At 43.4% G+C, this 17,457-nt stretch overlaps 1 protein-coding gene across 6 annotated transcripts in view; it reads right to left on the reverse strand.

Moving 5' to 3' along the window:
- LOC124151838 (LIM and calponin homology domains-containing protein 1-like) overlaps positions 1–17,457 on the reverse strand; it is a 184,468-nt gene that overhangs the window by 4,836 nt on the left and 162,175 nt on the right. For all 6 annotated transcript variants that reach the window (XM_046524486.2, XM_046524487.2, XM_046524488.2 and 3 more), the window contains 6 exons: positions 14,013–14,105; positions 13,423–13,733; positions 12,559–12,659; positions 3,190–3,317; positions 1,958–3,038; positions 897–1,061 (listed from right to left, as the gene is read on the reverse strand). In XM_046524486.2, the coding sequence (XP_046380442.2) occupies positions 897–1,061; positions 1,958–3,038; positions 3,190–3,317; positions 12,559–12,659; positions 13,423–13,733; positions 14,013–14,105 (1,879 nt within the window). The remainder of the gene's footprint in view (positions 1–896; positions 1,062–1,957; positions 3,039–3,189; positions 3,318–12,558; positions 12,660–13,422; positions 13,734–14,012; positions 14,106–17,457) is intronic.

Raw genomic sequence — 17,457 nt, forward strand, 5'->3', positions numbered from 1 at the left:
TATTATTATTATAATAGAAATGAAACATAAAAACATGAACTACATACTTATATACATACATAAATACAGGAGAGAAAATACAAAACATAAGTAATACAAAATAAAACGGTTTAAGACATGCATCAGAAAATAACTACTAAAGAATAGTAAAATTCCTATTAAAGATCAATACACATCTCTGTAAGTGCTAGATTGAGAACATCAAGAGTTACATGCCCTGCTGTGCCAGCCAGCACACATGCCACAGTCAGCGAGAAGGGTTAGATGCTATGGACATTGTTGGTACTAGCCTGTGGTCAGTTTGGTCAAGTGTCTCACATTTTCCTCTCTGGATATGTAGTCCTGAAGTTTCAGGAGGTTACAGAACAATGTCACCAACCTGACATTGCTAAGTACTCTCCATGCAGGAAGAACAGAGTACAGAGTATTAGAGGCTATACACTGGCTACACAGCTTGCTCAATCAGCTTGGTGGACATGCTACTGACATCAAACACTTGGTTATTTTACAGTGGATTAATTCATTATTGTTACTGGTCATTGTTATATATTAGATACACACTAGTACACATCTGCAGAACTCATTTAGTTCCAAGATGCAAACTATTAACTCTTCACAAAAGGCTGATAAAAAAAAGAGAAAATATTCACTAAAACAGAGCACTGCAGATGGAAACTGAACAGACATGGATATAAAAGTATACTTTTCTAACGCCACCATCTGGACTGGGAAAGAATTGGCAATGAAGTGGTAGAGTTAGAGAGGACGGAGGATTAGCGGAGTGACACACATATGTTTGTATGGCTACAGAAGAAGGCCACTTGATTTACCCTGCACTGACTGTGGAATGCTCAGGGCTTGCACACCAGGCTAAAACTTGCCCATGTATGCAATACCTTCATCGTTGCTGTAGCAGTTGGGGCAGTGCAGCTTGTTGACCCGGACCCGGACGTCAGCACCTTCACTGCCATTCCCTAGTGGTGTGTGACACACACAGCACTTGAAACACTGCACATGGTATGATAGACCCAGGGACTCGATGATCATTGCTGCACCAAATCCTAAATCAGGGGAAAAAAGACAAAATTTCAGTGTCATGCTAACCCAGTAATTATTCAAGTATATTGTACATACAGACTGTCAAAATGGCTTAGATTTACAAGGGCATGATGATTGATACCTTGAATGAACTTCATGAGTAGATACCTTGAACCAACTTAATATGATTGGGTGAGGTGAAATTGTGTTTAACATCACGTCCAAGATTATTGCAGTTATATAGCGACGTGCATGCACCTGTGTGTGAATGTGTGGCTGGACTAGTCTGGACTGATGCCGATTTATAGTGATAGCCCACTGTGTATACCTGAGCCGACAAGGCCAGGCAGGGTAACAACAAGTACCATCTTTTAATGTCTTTTGGTATGACGCAGCTGGGAATCGAACCCCAGACCTTCCCCAAGACCACGGAGGCGGTTGATTGAGACCTTCAATGAACTTAATAATTGATGCCTTAAACCAACTTAATGACTGATACTTAAGGAACTTAATGATTGATACCTTGCATGCACTTAATGATTGATACTTCGAATAAACTTAACGACTGATACCTGGAACCAACTTAACGACTGATACTTTGAATGAACTTAATGATTGATGCCTTTTATAAACTCAAAGACTGATACTTTGAATGAACTATAAAATTGATTACTTGAACCAACTTAATGTGTTTTCCCTTGAAAAAACCTTTAACTCTGCCAGTCATTATCAATGACACAAACCTTTGGCTTACTGAACATGCATCTTAATGGGTTTTTTAAATCTTAATATCTTAATTTTCTTTTCAAAACCAAACTATTTACACAAACATGAAGGACAAACGGATCATGACTTTAGTTACTAGGACTTTGGATCAAGGTGAAGTAAGCATACAGAAATACAAGCAGAACAGATGTACCTAGCTCCTGGTTGCAATGAGAGCACTGTTGTCTGCCACTTAGAGCTGTGGAGGAATCCGACTTCTGAGGGGGTGGCGGTGCTCGGCTTGATGGTGGTACTTGAATATCTTGACCTTGTTGGTCCCTGTAACGTGGGCTGTTGTAGTTGTAAGATGTTGGCATGGTTTGTGACAATGATGGACCTTGGTAAGGGTGTTGATTGTAAGACCCACCCAGATCCTGTGAATAGTTGCTCCCAGTTGAACCACGGGCACCTGCTGTTTTCTGCAAAAGAGTCTGGCGAATAGCAGCTGGCATGTTTCCTTCTGGGTGATGTGGCTCAAAAGAGGAGTTTAAATTCGGAGACTGTCTCCTATCCATAGACGGCTCCCCTCTCCAGCGATTATCTGCTGTAGGTTTGATGGGACCACTAAACTGTGTTTGTGTGGGTTGTCTGGTTTGAGATTTAGGATCCTGGTTTGCCAGTCTCCTTCTCTCTGCCTCCTCAAATAACCAGTGTTCTTGTGGGGTAGAATATTGCTTTCTCATGATATCAGAATGTCTTGATGATGGAAAACTTCGCGTATTATGTTGCATATTTTGTTCACCGCCAATCCAATCATGTGATGATCTGAATTTGGGTTTGGGCACAGCATTGAGGGAACGCAATTGTTCCCTGGATGGAGTGGGACGTTTGATTGGCCCTGAGCCAGTGGGACTGTTTGGCGGAGTTGTATCTGGGCGAGTCTGTAAAGGTGTGGGTTTCCTGTTCATGGCTAACATATCTTCTCGTGAGAAGGTCGGCTTACCACTGCCATCAGTCACTAACTTGACATGGCTTTGCTGCCAAGGTTTGGGCTCCACCACCACTGTTGTGGAATAATGAGGGGCTGCCTGGTTGCGCATCTTCTCTAGACGTTTCTGTGTGATTGTCGACTGATAGGAAGGGGAGGCCTCCCTCACCTGTGACACTGGCGCTTCGAATCGGGTGACATCAGCTTGCTGCTCAGCAGAAGCCCTCAGCAGCTGCAGCTGCTCCTGCTCTTGGTGAAATCTCTCCTGCTCCTGTCTCAGATGCTCCTCCTTCTGACGAAGCTGTTCCTGTAACCAAAACATAAACTCCTCAAAACATGAAACAGCTGCACGTCACTGGATATCGCCTTAGAAATAAGTTCCAACTGATCCTTATGTTTAGGTACAGCAGTACTTCTACAAAGCAATGCTGTTATCAATAGCTGCAGTATGCCCTCACCTCCTGTTCTCTGAGGATTGCTTCTTTATCTCTGAATCTTCGGTCTTCCTCCTCCTCTCTTCTCCTCCTCTCTTCTTCTCTTATTTTCCTCCTCTCCTCCTCTCGGATTGCCTCCACATCTACAAAAGCTGTGGAAATCACCACAAATATTATTTACAAGCATATTGTACTTCTAATCACCACAAAAATGAGAACTGCATTAACAAACCCTGACCTCACATTCTAGTTGCACTGTTTCCATGATTCCTCAACAAATGAACAACATTAATGCAAACAAATGCTTGGATCAAACTACATAACAAACATTCCCTGTAAAAAGTATAGACATGAATGTGACAAAAGAACAAAAATTGTAAATTTTACAATAAATTGTATATTTATAAAACTTATCCTATCTCACTCTATGCATTTCATCCTTCTTTTTCTGATCCCTTGTGTGGAAACATCCTTGAACAAAGTTTCCAGTTTCTATACTTCATTTGCCGACCGTCCCAGCAATCAGGTTATGCACTGGAATCCCATACAGCATATGAACCTCAATCTGGCCACTTGACCTCGGTCTCATCATTCTCTTTCTTGGAGCAGACAGGCTGTGTAACTGTGATGCGACTCATGCGAGGTCGGATGGGCAGGCATAGATCGTGTGAGATAGGATAAGTATTCTAAATATGCAAATTTATTGTAAATTTTACAAATTTTTAAACTTATCCTCTAACTCACTCTATGCATTTATCCCACGGTTGGACGGTGGGTCACAGATTACCCTAGTCTGTATTCGTCTTGTAACCATGAGATGTACAGGAGGAAGCTGGAGCCAACATGCTTCAATCCCAAGACAGTTACACATCTGCATCTGGAGGTATTTTCTCATCACTTTATGGATGAATCACTGCTGTTGAGTGATCTTGAAAACCCGTCTATACTAGGACACAGTGGCATGTCATCAGGTATAACATGCACTTGTGTGTTTCCACATAGGACATCATACTATGATGACTTTGCAGTTTTGAGCAAGCTATTCAACCGTGACTTTTAACCAATTTGGAAGGGGTCTCCAGTCAATTAGGTCTACAAACAAAGTTGTCCGTATGCTCTATTGCCGCAGGTATATTTGTTTGGCTTCCCATTTTACGCTTTGTCGAAACTCTTTTATCAATCCTACCGCAGGATTGAATAGCTAAGACAAGATGAGGAAACTATCAACAATATCCATAAGAGGATCTTCAAACCATTACTGGGTCACATGCTCATAATGGAATGAGAATGGAATTTGTGATGATAGTCTTTTAATGATAAACTTTTTACAGTCTCTACAGATGAGTTTTTTGCTTCTCCATTGAAGTCTCATTCTGGGAACCCGAAGTACAATAATAAACAAAAGAGTGGCTCTTAATTATTTATTTATAATGTACCGGTACACTGTAGTGTATTCTCCTTATAGTTGTTTACATCTTGTGTGATACAGTTTCCCGCAATATCCAAGTACACATTATCTCGTTACGTCATATGATGATGTCATGTATGGATGCGATGTCTGAGTAAACTAGGATGGCTTCCTTCCATGTTCTGTTGTGTTTGGCGTGCATACTCCCGAGCATAAATGTGTGAATACATGTCAGTTTTGGCGACGAGGATGGGATCCCTAAGGAGGGGATACCTAAGGGAGTATTTTGGAACTGTTTACTTAATGTGGTAATTCAGGAAAAGTGACAGAACGAACACATCAGCTACGGCTTTGCGTGCCATGTGACATTCGTTCTTTCGGAAGGAAAATAGTGAAGCCAGTGATAATATTGGAATATCACACATAGTGAAGCCAGTGATAATATTGTAATATCACACATTCCTAGGTTGGACAGTAACCTATTTCACGTTAAATGAACAGTGTTAGTGCTAAGTAACACGACCCAAGTTTATCGAAGCAACAAACTGGGCTGACCCGAATTCTCCGGATTTTAAAAGCGGAAGTCACGTGATCCAAGATGGCCACGCCCATGGTAGGATCGATGAGCGAGTTTACCCCGGCAAAGAAGACTGGGAAAGCTACCAGAAACGACTGGAAATATGGATGAAGGCTAACAAGTTCAAGACAGAAGATCGTGCAAACGTATTCTTGGCAACTATCGGACCAAGTGCCTTTGAACTGTTAGTGTCTATGTTTTCGCTGACCGACATTGCCGATGTTCAGTACAACGATCTTACAGAAGCATTGAAACGTTACTACAAACCAGTACGCAATGTTATTTGGGAATGGCAAACTTTCACGGAACGGAAACAGAATCAAGGTGAATCAATACAAGAATATATTCTTGAACTTAAGAGACTTAGCAAACATTGCAACTTTGGCCACACACTTAGTGAACGTTTGAGGGATCGTTTAGTAGGTGGTGTTCAGAGTGAAGCTGTACAGAGGAAGCTTTTAACACAGAGAGAGTTGACATGGGAGAAAGCTTGTGATATTGCAGTCTCAATGGAAATTGCAGACAAGGATACTAGATCATTCCACACACAGGGATTAGCTGGTACTTCAACTGATGGTAAGATCAACAGGCTCAAGACAGGTAACTATGGGAACAAGCATGGGAAGAGAAAACCAGAAAGAAAGCCAGGTTTTGGTGTAATCTCACAAATCATGACCCAGATGACTGTTACTATAAGAATAAGAAGTGCAATAAGTGCAAGAAATTGGGACATATAGAAAGAGCTTGTAGAAGTATATGGGCAAAGAATCAGAGAACTGGCTATCGTAAGAATACTAGGAAGGCACACTTGGTAGAAGAAACTGCAGAGATGTCAGATTCAGATACAGGGGCTGAGAATTCGTATGCAATATTTTCTATGGATCACAATGAGAAATCTAATGATGGATTCATGGTACCTCTAACCATAGAAGGAAAGGATGTTGCATTGTTCCTTGACACGGCTGCTAGTCATTCTATCATAGGAGAAGAGATGTACAAGAGACATTTCGATAAGATACCCTTATCTTCCACAAAAGTGACCCTTCACAATTACTCAGAAAAGGTAATACCATTACTTGTAGAAGCCAAGGTAACCGTGGTATACAATGAGAAAGACTTCACCCTAGCATTACTTGTTGCAAGGGGACGAAGGGCACCTTTATTTGGAAGAAACTGGATGTCAGTCATGAAGTTAGACTGGGGAAAGTTATGTGCAGTAACTGAACAGTGTAACTCACTGAAAGAAGAACTGAAAGCAAAGTACAGTTCAGTATTCCAAGGTAGAGGTATTATCAAGACCTTTAAAGCAGATATCAAGGTTAAAGCAGATGCCAACCCGAAGTTCTTTAAAGCACGTCCTGTACCTTATGCCCTAAGGGACGCAGTGGAAACAGAGCTTGACAGACTTGAACGGGAAGGAATCATTAAGAAGGTTGAGAAATCTGATTGGTCGACGCCAGTGGTGGTAGTTCTGAAAGCAAATATGATGGTAAGACTATGTGGGGACTATAAGGTGACAGTCAATCCGGTACTGGAGGATAATGTGTACCCCCTGCCAACAGCAGAAGATTTATTCGCAAAGATGGGCGGAGCCAAAGTCTTCACGAAGTTGGACTTGTCAAATGCATACCTTCAGCTAGAGCTTACAGATCGGTCAAAACCACTACTAGTGATCAACACCCATAAAGGCCTCTACGAATATCAAAGACTTTCGTTTGGAATAGCCACTGCTCCTTCCATATTTCAGTCTATAATGGATCAGGTATTACAAGGCATACCTAGAGCTGAGTCATTGCTGGATGATATATTGATAGGGACTGTGACAGATGACCAGCATGACAAGGTGCTTCATGAAGTGCTGAAACGTCTGGATACCTATGGCATTACAGTGAACTTAGACAAGTGCAAGTTCAAGGTACCCAAAGTGGAATATCTGGGACACTGCATCGATGGGGATGGACTACATCCACTTGAAGACAAGATTAAGGCCGTTGCTGAAGCTCCACATCCAGAAAACGTCACACAGCTAAGAGCTTACTTGGGAATGTTAAATTATTATGGCAGATTCTTGGGAAACATGTCCACGATTCTAGCATCCCTCTACTCACTCTTAAAGGCTGACACTCCTTGGAAATGGAATTCAGAACAAGAAGATGCTTTCCAAAAGTGCAAGACTATGTTGTCTAGTGAAAGTGTTCTTGTCCACTATGACTTGAACAAGCCATTAACTTTGGCATGTGATGCATCCGCATATGGTGTTGGATGTGTGCTATCTCATGTGATGAATAATGGAACTGAAAGACCAGTTGCTTTCGCCTCAAGAACCCTCTCACCAAGTGAGAAAAATTATGCCCAAATAGAAAAAGAAGCACTTGCGATCATATACGGAGTCAAGAAGTTTCACAAGTACATCTATGAAAGGAAGTTTGTCTTAATCACTGACCACAAACCACTTACCACTCTGTTAGGTCCCAAGAATTGCATACCTACACTGGCAGCAGCACGTTTACGACGATGGGCTCTCATTTGATGGCACATGACTATGAGATACGATATCGAAGATCAGAGGATCATGCTAACGCAGATGGACTCTCTAGACTTCCTGGAAACGATGACCCAGAAACTATTGAAGCCAAGATGAACTACTTCTCAAATGTGATCAACTTGCCTGTCACAACAACAGAAGTAGCACAAGCAACTAGGAAAGATCCTGTATTGGCTCGTGTGATGGACTATACCATGCGTGTTATGGGGACTCAGGGTTATCATTCCAAAGAGCTATCAAGACTATGTGTTGAATGAGCTACACAGTGAGCATACGGGCATCGTGAAGATGAAGGCACGCGCTCGAAGCTATGTGTGGTACCCAGGTCTTGATCATGACATCGAAATGACAGCTAAAAGTTGTACTGTATGCCAAAGTCTACAAAATGACCCACCAGTGGCTCCTCTTCACCCTTGGAAGTATCCTCAGAGAATATGGGAAAGAGTGCATGTGGACTTTGCTGAATTTCAAAGTCAGCAATTTTTTGTGCTGATAGATAGTCGTTCGAAATGGATTGAAGCTATTCTCATGACCTCCACGCCAGCTGAGAAGACTATAGAGACATTGAGAAATATACTTTCTTCATATGGCTTACCCGAAGAGTTAGTGTCGGATAATGGGCCGCAGTTCACAGCTGAAATCTTCAAAGATTTTATGAAGAACAATGGAATCAAACATTCCCTCAGTCCACCCTACAACCCTTCATCAAACGGTGCAGCAGAAAGATCTGTTCAAGTTATTAAATCTGCTCTGAAGAAACACATGATGTCCCTCAAACTCGACAATGGAGACAAGTCAACAAAGAAACACTAGGCAAATTTCCTATTGACTTACAGGTCAACTCCTCATTCCGTAACTGGACGGACACCTGCTGAACTTTTTCTTGGAAGACAAGTTGGCACAAGACTTTCACTTTTGAAACCAGACATGCGGAAAATGGTGGAAGCAGCACAAGAAAAACAGAAGCAATTTCACGACAATTCCATCATACTCAGAGAATTTGAAGTGAATGAATCCTGCAGAGTTAGAAATGACAGAGAATCACAAGGTGAGAAATGGATTCCTGGAAGAGTAGTTAAACGCTTAGGTCAACAACGTTATCTTGTTCAAACTGAAGCAAGAACCAGATATGTGCATGTTAACCAGATGCTACCTTCAGTGGGACATGCAGATGAAGAACTGAGACTGTCATTACCAAATGCATTACCTTTGTTACCGGTAACAACTGGTAATACCATTCCTAGAGAGGAGGAGACTACTCAACCCACGCTACAACCAGCGTTAAAGCCAGCCAGCAACCTTGAATCAAGGGAGAGAACTCTTGATAAACCAGTGACTTCAACAAATGGTGAACAGAGACACTATCCACAGAGAACTCGAAAACAAGTGCAAAGACTTGATCTTTGAACATTGTGACTTTAATGAGGACAGTTCAGGCATCTAGCATGAATTGTCAATTCACCAGTTATTCAAGCTCAGAATTTACAAGTTTTAAAAGTTGTGTTAATTCCAGTAACAGTAGTACACCTCCCAATGGACTGTAGAAGTATTATTATTATTATATATATATCAATATTGGTTTGGACAAAGAAGAATGGGAAAACGGGAGGGCTTCCGAACACCTATTTATTCAATCTGATGACGGAGTTCTGAAAACAATTGACAAATAATGAATCTCTTTGTTTTAACACCAAATATTCATACAATCACTAAATATATAAAATACACCTCTTAGTGAAAGTCTCTTGGCATTAAATTAATTACTCTCAATTGTACAATGACTCGGTGTTACTAATTTTCTCTGGAATGCCTTATATTATTTATGAAATAATTATCAAATAAATATATAAAATAGTGTAACAAAATATCAGGAAACCCATAATGTATAATCTCTTTTGCACTTACTCAAAAATAAAGTGCACGCAAAAATCTCTGGAAGCATTCATACACTGGTTGCTTACAAAAAAAACTCAATTGAAAATTCACTTTTCTTACGAAAATAATTGCAAAATACTCGGAAATATCTTTAGATATTCTATAAAATACCAAAATAGCGAAAGAATTAACGCTTTTGAATATATAACAACATTTACCTGACTCCAAAATGTAAACAAACACTGAAACTAGTGTGAAACGGCCAGTCGGCCTAATGCCGACATTTGGACTAGTCTATTTTACTCGAGGGGAAATTGGTTGTGCGCTCAAGTAAATGTACTCAAAAAGGAAAGCCTAACAAACGCCTAAATAAAGCGAAAACGCTAAACATTACAAATATTGGAAAGAAATTGAAAATAGAGTGACTTTGGCTCTAATAAATGTACATTTAAGAAAACATCCCTACGCTAGAATATAATGGACTGTTCCATGAGTCAACAGTTGTCAAAATCCTACACTTTTCCTTCAAATATGCATAAATATTAAATTACATGAAATAATACATGAAAAGCTACTCTAAGCATTAATAAACAATATAAAGTACAATTAATTACCTGAAGAGTAAACCTCCCATATTTTTTACATTCTCTCTCGCTCGCTCGCTTGACTCTTTCTGTTGGAAAGCATGTGATCAAGTGCTCGTGCCGCACGGGCGGAAATACAATGAGTTAAAAAATACTATCTACCCGAAACAATCGATATAGTTAGAATTTATTGATGATTCTCTGTCGACAAAAGAAATAATATGACTTTCGACCGAGAAGTAGAAAAAGACAACTTAAGCTTTTAAAATAGAAAATGTATTACAAAATTATAAATTGAATCTTTTCTTAACAAAATTAATTCAATCCAAATATTATTGATGGACTCTAATCTTTAATATAATCATAAGGTAAATGTTTAGAGGGGAGGAGTGTAGTGTATTCTCCTTATAGTTGTTTACATCTTGTGTGATACAGTTTCCCGCAATATCCAAGTACACATTATCTCGTTACGTCATATGATGACGTCATGTATGGATGCAAATGTCTGAGTAAACTAGGATGGCTTCCTTCCATGTTCTGTTGTGTTTGGCGTGCATACTCCCGAGCATAAATGTGTGAATACAGGACATACACGATATGATTTACGCGACTACAGTGAGCGGTACTCGCATCTGTTAACTCTGTTAACTGGCTGTTGTTAATTGTTGAGCCAGGACTAGCAGACCGAAAAGGTGAAGCCCTTGGACATAAGTTATGGCGATATCTTGTAAGTAGTGGGAGGTGAAGACTATATCAGACTTCCAGAAACATTCTTTCATGATAGCATTGAGGGAGCAGTTATTATGCAGTGCCATCGTGGAGGCGACAGCTCTTATCTCGTGTGGATTTGATGTTTGAGGTGGAGGGAAACCGGCAAAATTGTAGATCGTAACTAAAAGGAGACCGCTGTACGGGAAACCTCTGAGGTAGCCAATTGTGAGATGGGGATAAACAATCTCTTCCGCGATCGTCAAAGTTTTGATGAGGATTGTAGGTATAAGCATAAAGTTCGCGATCCTGGGGATGTAGAATAAAGGCCAAAGCCAGGATGGTAAATAGCCTGTTGGGTTGACCTGGAAGTTGGTTCTTAGTGATGAAGTCCCATCGCAGACCCAGATGGACTTTGCAATGGCTGTGCCTCTCGAATCGAATCCTGTTTACATCCAAGGTGTGTGTCTTGCTGACCCTCGCAAAAGTAGCCAAAGCTAGAAGAAAGACTGTCTTCAGTGTGATGTGCTCAAAGTCTTTTTCTGCCACAGGTTCATATTCGGCATCAAGTGTCAAGTACACTCTGTAGAATGTCGACCCTTCGAAGTCGACTCTGAATGGCATCCCATGTCTCGATTTCGATCTTCCTTGGGTCGAAATCGCTTTCTACTCTTCCTATGTCCTGTCACCACTGTCGTTCTCTGACTGCTAGAGACGATATTTGGATCAACTGGTCGAACTGCAACCTCTGAATTTGATGATTGACTTCCAATAGAGTGGGTCTGAGTCGTTGGACATATCTCGGTAGACTGGTTAAAATTTACTGCCAGCCCCATACGTGTGTCTGACGTATTTGTTGACTGGAAGTTTGTCGTAGTCAGCGGATCATTGATGATGTATTGTGAAGAAATGGTGGTAACTTTGTTGTGCAAAAAACTGTCTGATACTGTATTGTTCCACTGAGAGGGAAGTGATCGTGGCTAGTGTTGTTTGCTTAACCACGGATTTTACAGATGGAGGACTGCTAGTCTTTGTCACACGCTTGGGTTTCTTGGACGAGGGGGGTCCGTGTTCTTTATCTATAAATTTTGATCCGTGATCATTGCCTCTCTTCTGGGATTTCTTAAGACCATCGGTGAATGCCTCCTCGGACAGATGAGTGCATTAAGAACACTGTAAACCTGGCTGCCATACACTCTGATAATCACAACACAGTTTATGAGGATCCGCAGGTGAAAATATGTGGCGATACATAGCTGGTTGCTTTGCTTGATCCATGCCCATATCTCAGGCGTAAGAAGAGCCCCAAACTCCCGTAATTTTGAGAAAAATAAAGGCATAAATATTCTCTAAAAAAAAACACATCTCTACAGGGAGGCGAAGAGAAAGAGCACGATGAGACAAAGGTCAAGTGGCCAGATCGAGGTCAGCATGCAGCACATGATTCGGGTGCATGACCTGATTGCTGGGACGATCGCCATGGTTATGCTGGGGTGTTTGGGCAAATGAAGCTTAGAAGCTGGACACTTTGTTCAAGGCGTTTCCACACAAGGGATCAAAAGAAGTATGTAATGCATACAGTGAGATAGGAAAATTTCAAAAATATCATAATTCATCTAGTTTCTTAATCCTCTTTGAATGTTATGGATTTCTGACTTCAGCTAGCACACAAAACAAGAGCTGCAATGTATCTTACGTGGTTGGTAGGTGGCTGCCTGCTGGGTAGGGTGGACATACATGTCCTCGGACAACCCGGGCTGGTTGATGTTCACCTGGAAGTTGTAGCCGGGCTGGGAACTGGAACATGCAAGGGAATATCCAAACATGTTGCTTACACTTTTATAAATTTATAGTGACGTCATCCTGACGTTCTAGCGGTTTCTTCAAATAGTGAAAAGCACACAAACTCAGTTGAAGTATCCACGCCCAGAGCATTCCCGGAGAGTGCCCTCGACCAAAATGAAGAGTGTTACATCACCAAAGATTCAAAAACATCCTTTTATATGCATCTAGTATGTTGATTTTTTACTGGTTGAAAGTCACGATTATTTTTTACATGAAAATTTCATGAAGTGAATCTAAACTGCAACCTCCCAAATCATGTTTAGTATTGTTACCCACTGAGCCATAAAGCAGGCGATGAAAGGGTGTTCAATCCTAGATGTCTGATGTTGTCTGCTTGTTGCACATGCTGATAGATTTCGTTTAATACCATGACTGTATTGTTTCCCTATAAGTTATCCCAATATTTTTGTTATTCTTTCTGGTATTTCTTGCATTGAGATGGTTATAATAAGGTAGTCAAAACACTCCTCCTCAGTTCAGGTTGAATGTGTAAAACCACAAGTTTGTGTTTTATCTATAACATAAATCATAAGTATTCTCCACTAAATCATCACATCAATATATATGGATTTCATCCCACCAAAAACTCACTAAAGGATGAAATGCTGACCACTGACCAGATACATTACAATGTCATCAAAGACAATATTGGAAAACTATATATGCTATGCATTCCTTGCCATTACTGGTCCAATAACTTGCATAAGATACTCACTCTTCATCACCTCTGTTCCTTGGGTCAATCACTAACACACCTGGATGACCTTGACCCTGGGATTGCCCTTGACCTTGTATTTGGAATGACATGGTAGACCTAGTTTTTTCATCAGGCACTGAGTCAGCAGTATTGCTGTTCTGCTCATAGAGCTGGAAGGGCTGAACAGTGTCCTCTTGGTGTCGCAGCACGTACTCCGGACTCGTTTCCGCTGCTGACTGCTGTAACTGCTGCTGTCGCATCCTGCGCTCTTGTCTCCGCTCCTCCGTAACTCGCATCCGCCGCAATTCTGGCTCCAACATCTGCTGCTCCTAGACCACACACAAGAGAGTCACTCACAGACTGGAATCACATGACCACCCAGACAGGAGATAAGAAGGACAGCAAGTACTTTGGTTTAATAGGAAACATGTCAACATAGCTACATATATTAGGTATGTCATGAAACCATCTCACAGTCTAGGTTTAAGGTTGTTTAAACTAAGTAAAGCATGATTTCCATTATATAACAAATAGCAATCAAATAAATCACCCGGTAAACTGTTACTGAAATGACTGACAGGGGAGATGAATGTTTGGCAAATGTTTACCTGTTCTTCCCGCTGCTTAGCAATCTCCTGGGCTCGTCTGATGTCACTCTCATATTCCTGCTGCAGGGTTGTCTGGGAGGCAGAAAATATCTCCTGAAGGAAAACATGACATACCATCATGGCAACAGCAGGACAGTACAGATACATCATGAACCCTATAAAGCTTCTCTTCAGGTCCTGCAACCTTAGTGGTCACATTTATCTTTAAATGCCAATGAAACACATACTTCTAATTATGACTACACATATCTGGTAGTTTTGTTATATTTTACTTGAATTACATTTACAGAAAGAAATAGTTCCTTGATTATCCTTAGATCAAGTTGTTGGAATTCACCATTTATCGATTCTGCACAATTCTTATTATTTTACAAAAACAATGATGCAATGTTGTACTTCAAAGAACAAGGGCCGTTCAAGACGTTACTTTGTGTATGTCTTTCTTCGTGTTAAGTATTCCTCCTCCTCAGTTTTCCTCACTATTCTCTTAGGCATGTTTCAGAGGGATTTATACCCATTCATTGTGACATGTATGCCTGGTACATAAAGTGTGATCCTCTGCCCTAGCTGGGCCCATCCCCCCACACAACTAATTCCCTGTATGTGTGATCTCCTTCCCCAGCTGGGCCCATCCCCCCCACATAGCTAATTCCCTGTATGTGTGATCCCCTGCCCTAGCTGAGCCCATCCCCCCCACATAGCTAATTCCCTGTATGTGCGATCTCCTTCCCCAGCTGGGCCCATCCCCCCCACATAGCTAAATCTTGGTATGCGTGATCCCCTGCCCTAGCTTGGCCCGACCCACCCCCCCCACCCGACACAAAGCTTATTCCCTGTATGTGTGATCCCCTGCCCCAGCTGTGCCCATCCCCCCCACATAGCTAATTCCCTGTATGTGTGATCCCCTGCCCTAGCTGCCCCCCCCCCCCCCCCCAGCTCAATCTTGGTATGTGTGATCTCCTGCCCTAGCTGGGCCCATCCCCCACATAGCTTATTCCATGTATTTGTGATCCCCTGCCCTAGCTGGGCCCATCCCAACACAAACACAGCTAATTCCCTGTATGTGTGATCCCCTGCCCTAGCTGGGCCCATCCCAACACAAACACAGCTAATTCCCTGTATGTGTGATCCCCTGCCCTAGCTGGGCCCATCCCAACACAAACACAGCTAATTCCCTGTATGTGTGATCCCCTGCCCTAGCTGGGCCCATCCCAACACAAAAACAGCTAATTCCCTGTATGTGTGATCCCCTTCCCCTGCTTGGCCCATCCCCCACATAGCTAATTCCCTGTATGTGTGATCCCCTACCCTAGCTGGGCCCATCCCCCCACATAGCTAATTCCCTGTATGTGTGATCCCCTGCCCTAGCTGGGCCCATCCCCCCACATAGCTAATTCCCTGTATGTGTGATCCCCTGCCCTAGCCTGGCCAACCCCCCACATAGCTAATTCCCTGTATGTGTGATCCCCTGCCCTAGCTGGGCCCATTCCCCAACATAGCTAATTCCCTGTATGTGTGATCCCCTGCCCTAGCTGGGCCCATTCCCCAACATAGCTAATTCCCTGTATGTGTGATCCCCTGCCCTTGCTGGGCCCATCCCCCCCACATAGCTAATTCCCTGTATGTGTGATCCCCTGCCCTAGCTGGGCCCTTCCCCCACATAGCTAATTCCCTGTATGTGTGATCCCCTGCCCTAGCTGGGCCCATTCCCCAACATAGCTAATTCCCTGTATGTGTGATCCCCTGCCCTTGCTGGGCCCATCCCCCCCACATAGCTAATTCCCTGTATGTGTGATCCCCTGCCCTAGCTGGGCCCATTCCCCAACATAGCTAATTCCCTGTATGTGTGATCCCCTGCCCTTGCTGGGCCCATCCCCCCCACATAGCTAATTCCCTGTATGTGTGATCCCCTGCCCTAGCTGGGCCCTTCCCCCACATAGCTAATTCCCTGTATGTGTGATCCCCTGCCCTAGCTGGGCCCATCCCAACACACACACTGCTAGTTCCCTGTATTTGTGATCCCCTGCCCGAGCTTGGCCCACCCCACCCCCCAACATAGCTAATTCCCTGTATGTGTGATCCCCTGCCCCACCATGGCCCATCCCCCCACATAGCTAATTCACTGTATGTGTGATCCCCTGCCCTAGCTGGGCCCATCCCAACACACACACAGCTAATTCCCTGTATTTGTGATCCTCTAGCCTAGATGGGTCCATCCCGACACACACACAGCTTATTCCCTGTATGTGTGATCCTCTGGCCTAGCTGGGCCCATCCCCCTCACATAGCTAATTCCCTGTAGGTGTGATCCCCTGCCCTAGCTGGGCCCGACCCATCCCCCCAACCCCACACATAGCTTATTCCCTGTATGTGTGATCCCCTGCCCTAGCTGGGCCCATCCCCCCCACATAGCTAATTCCCTGTATGTGTGATCTCCTTCCCCAGCTGGGCCCATCCCCCCCACATAGCTAATTCCCTGTATGTGTGATCCCCTGCCCTAGCTGAGCCCATCCCCCCCACATAGCTAATTCCCTGTATGTGTGATCTCCTTCCCCAGCTGGGCCCATCCCCCCCCCCCACATAGCTAAATCTTGGTATGCGTGATCCCCTGCCCTAGCTGGGCCCATCCCCCACATAGCTAATTCCCTGTATGTGTGTCCCTGCCCTAGCTTGGCCCGCCCCACCCCCCAACATAGCTAATTCCCTGTATGTGTGATCCGCTGCCCTAGCTGGGCCCATCCCCCAACATAGCTAATTCCCTGTATGTGTGATCCCCTGCCCTAGCTTGGCCCGCCCCACCCCCCAACATAGCTAATTCCCTGTATGTGTGATCCCCTGCCCTAGCTGGGCCCATCCCCCAACATAGCTAATTCCCTGTATGTGTGATCCCCTGCCCTTGCTGGGCCCATGCCCCCACATAGCTAATTCCCTGTATGTCTGATTCCCTGCCCTAGCTGGGCCCTTCCCCAACATAGCTAATTCCCTGTATGTGTGATCCCCTGCCCTAGCTGGGCCCATCCCAACACACACACTGCTAGTTCCCTGTATGTGTGATCCCCTGCCCCAGCTGGGCCCATCCCCCCACATAGCAAATTCACTGTATGTGTGATCCCCTGCCCTAGCTGGGCCCATCCCAACACACACACACAGCTAATTCCCTGTATTTGTGATCCTCTAGCCTAGATGGGCCCATCCCGACACACACACAGCTTATTCCCTGTATGTGTGATCCTCTGGCCTAGCTGGGCCCATCCCCCCCACATAGCTAATTCCCTGTATTAGTGATCCTCTGGCCTAGCTGGGCCCATCCCAACACACACACAGCTAATTCCCTGTATGTGTTATCCTTAAGCCTAGCTGGGCTCATCCCAACACACAGCTAATTCCCTGTATTTGTGATCCTCTAGCCTAGGTGGCCCATCCCAACACACACACAGCTAATTCC

This window comes from Haliotis rufescens, unplaced genomic scaffold, assembly GCF_023055435.1.
Source record: "Haliotis rufescens isolate VD_foot unplaced genomic scaffold, xgHalRufe1.0.p SCAF_7, whole genome shotgun sequence".
In the NCBI taxonomy this organism is placed as follows: Eukaryota; Metazoa; Mollusca; class Gastropoda; order Lepetellida; family Haliotidae; genus Haliotis; species Haliotis rufescens.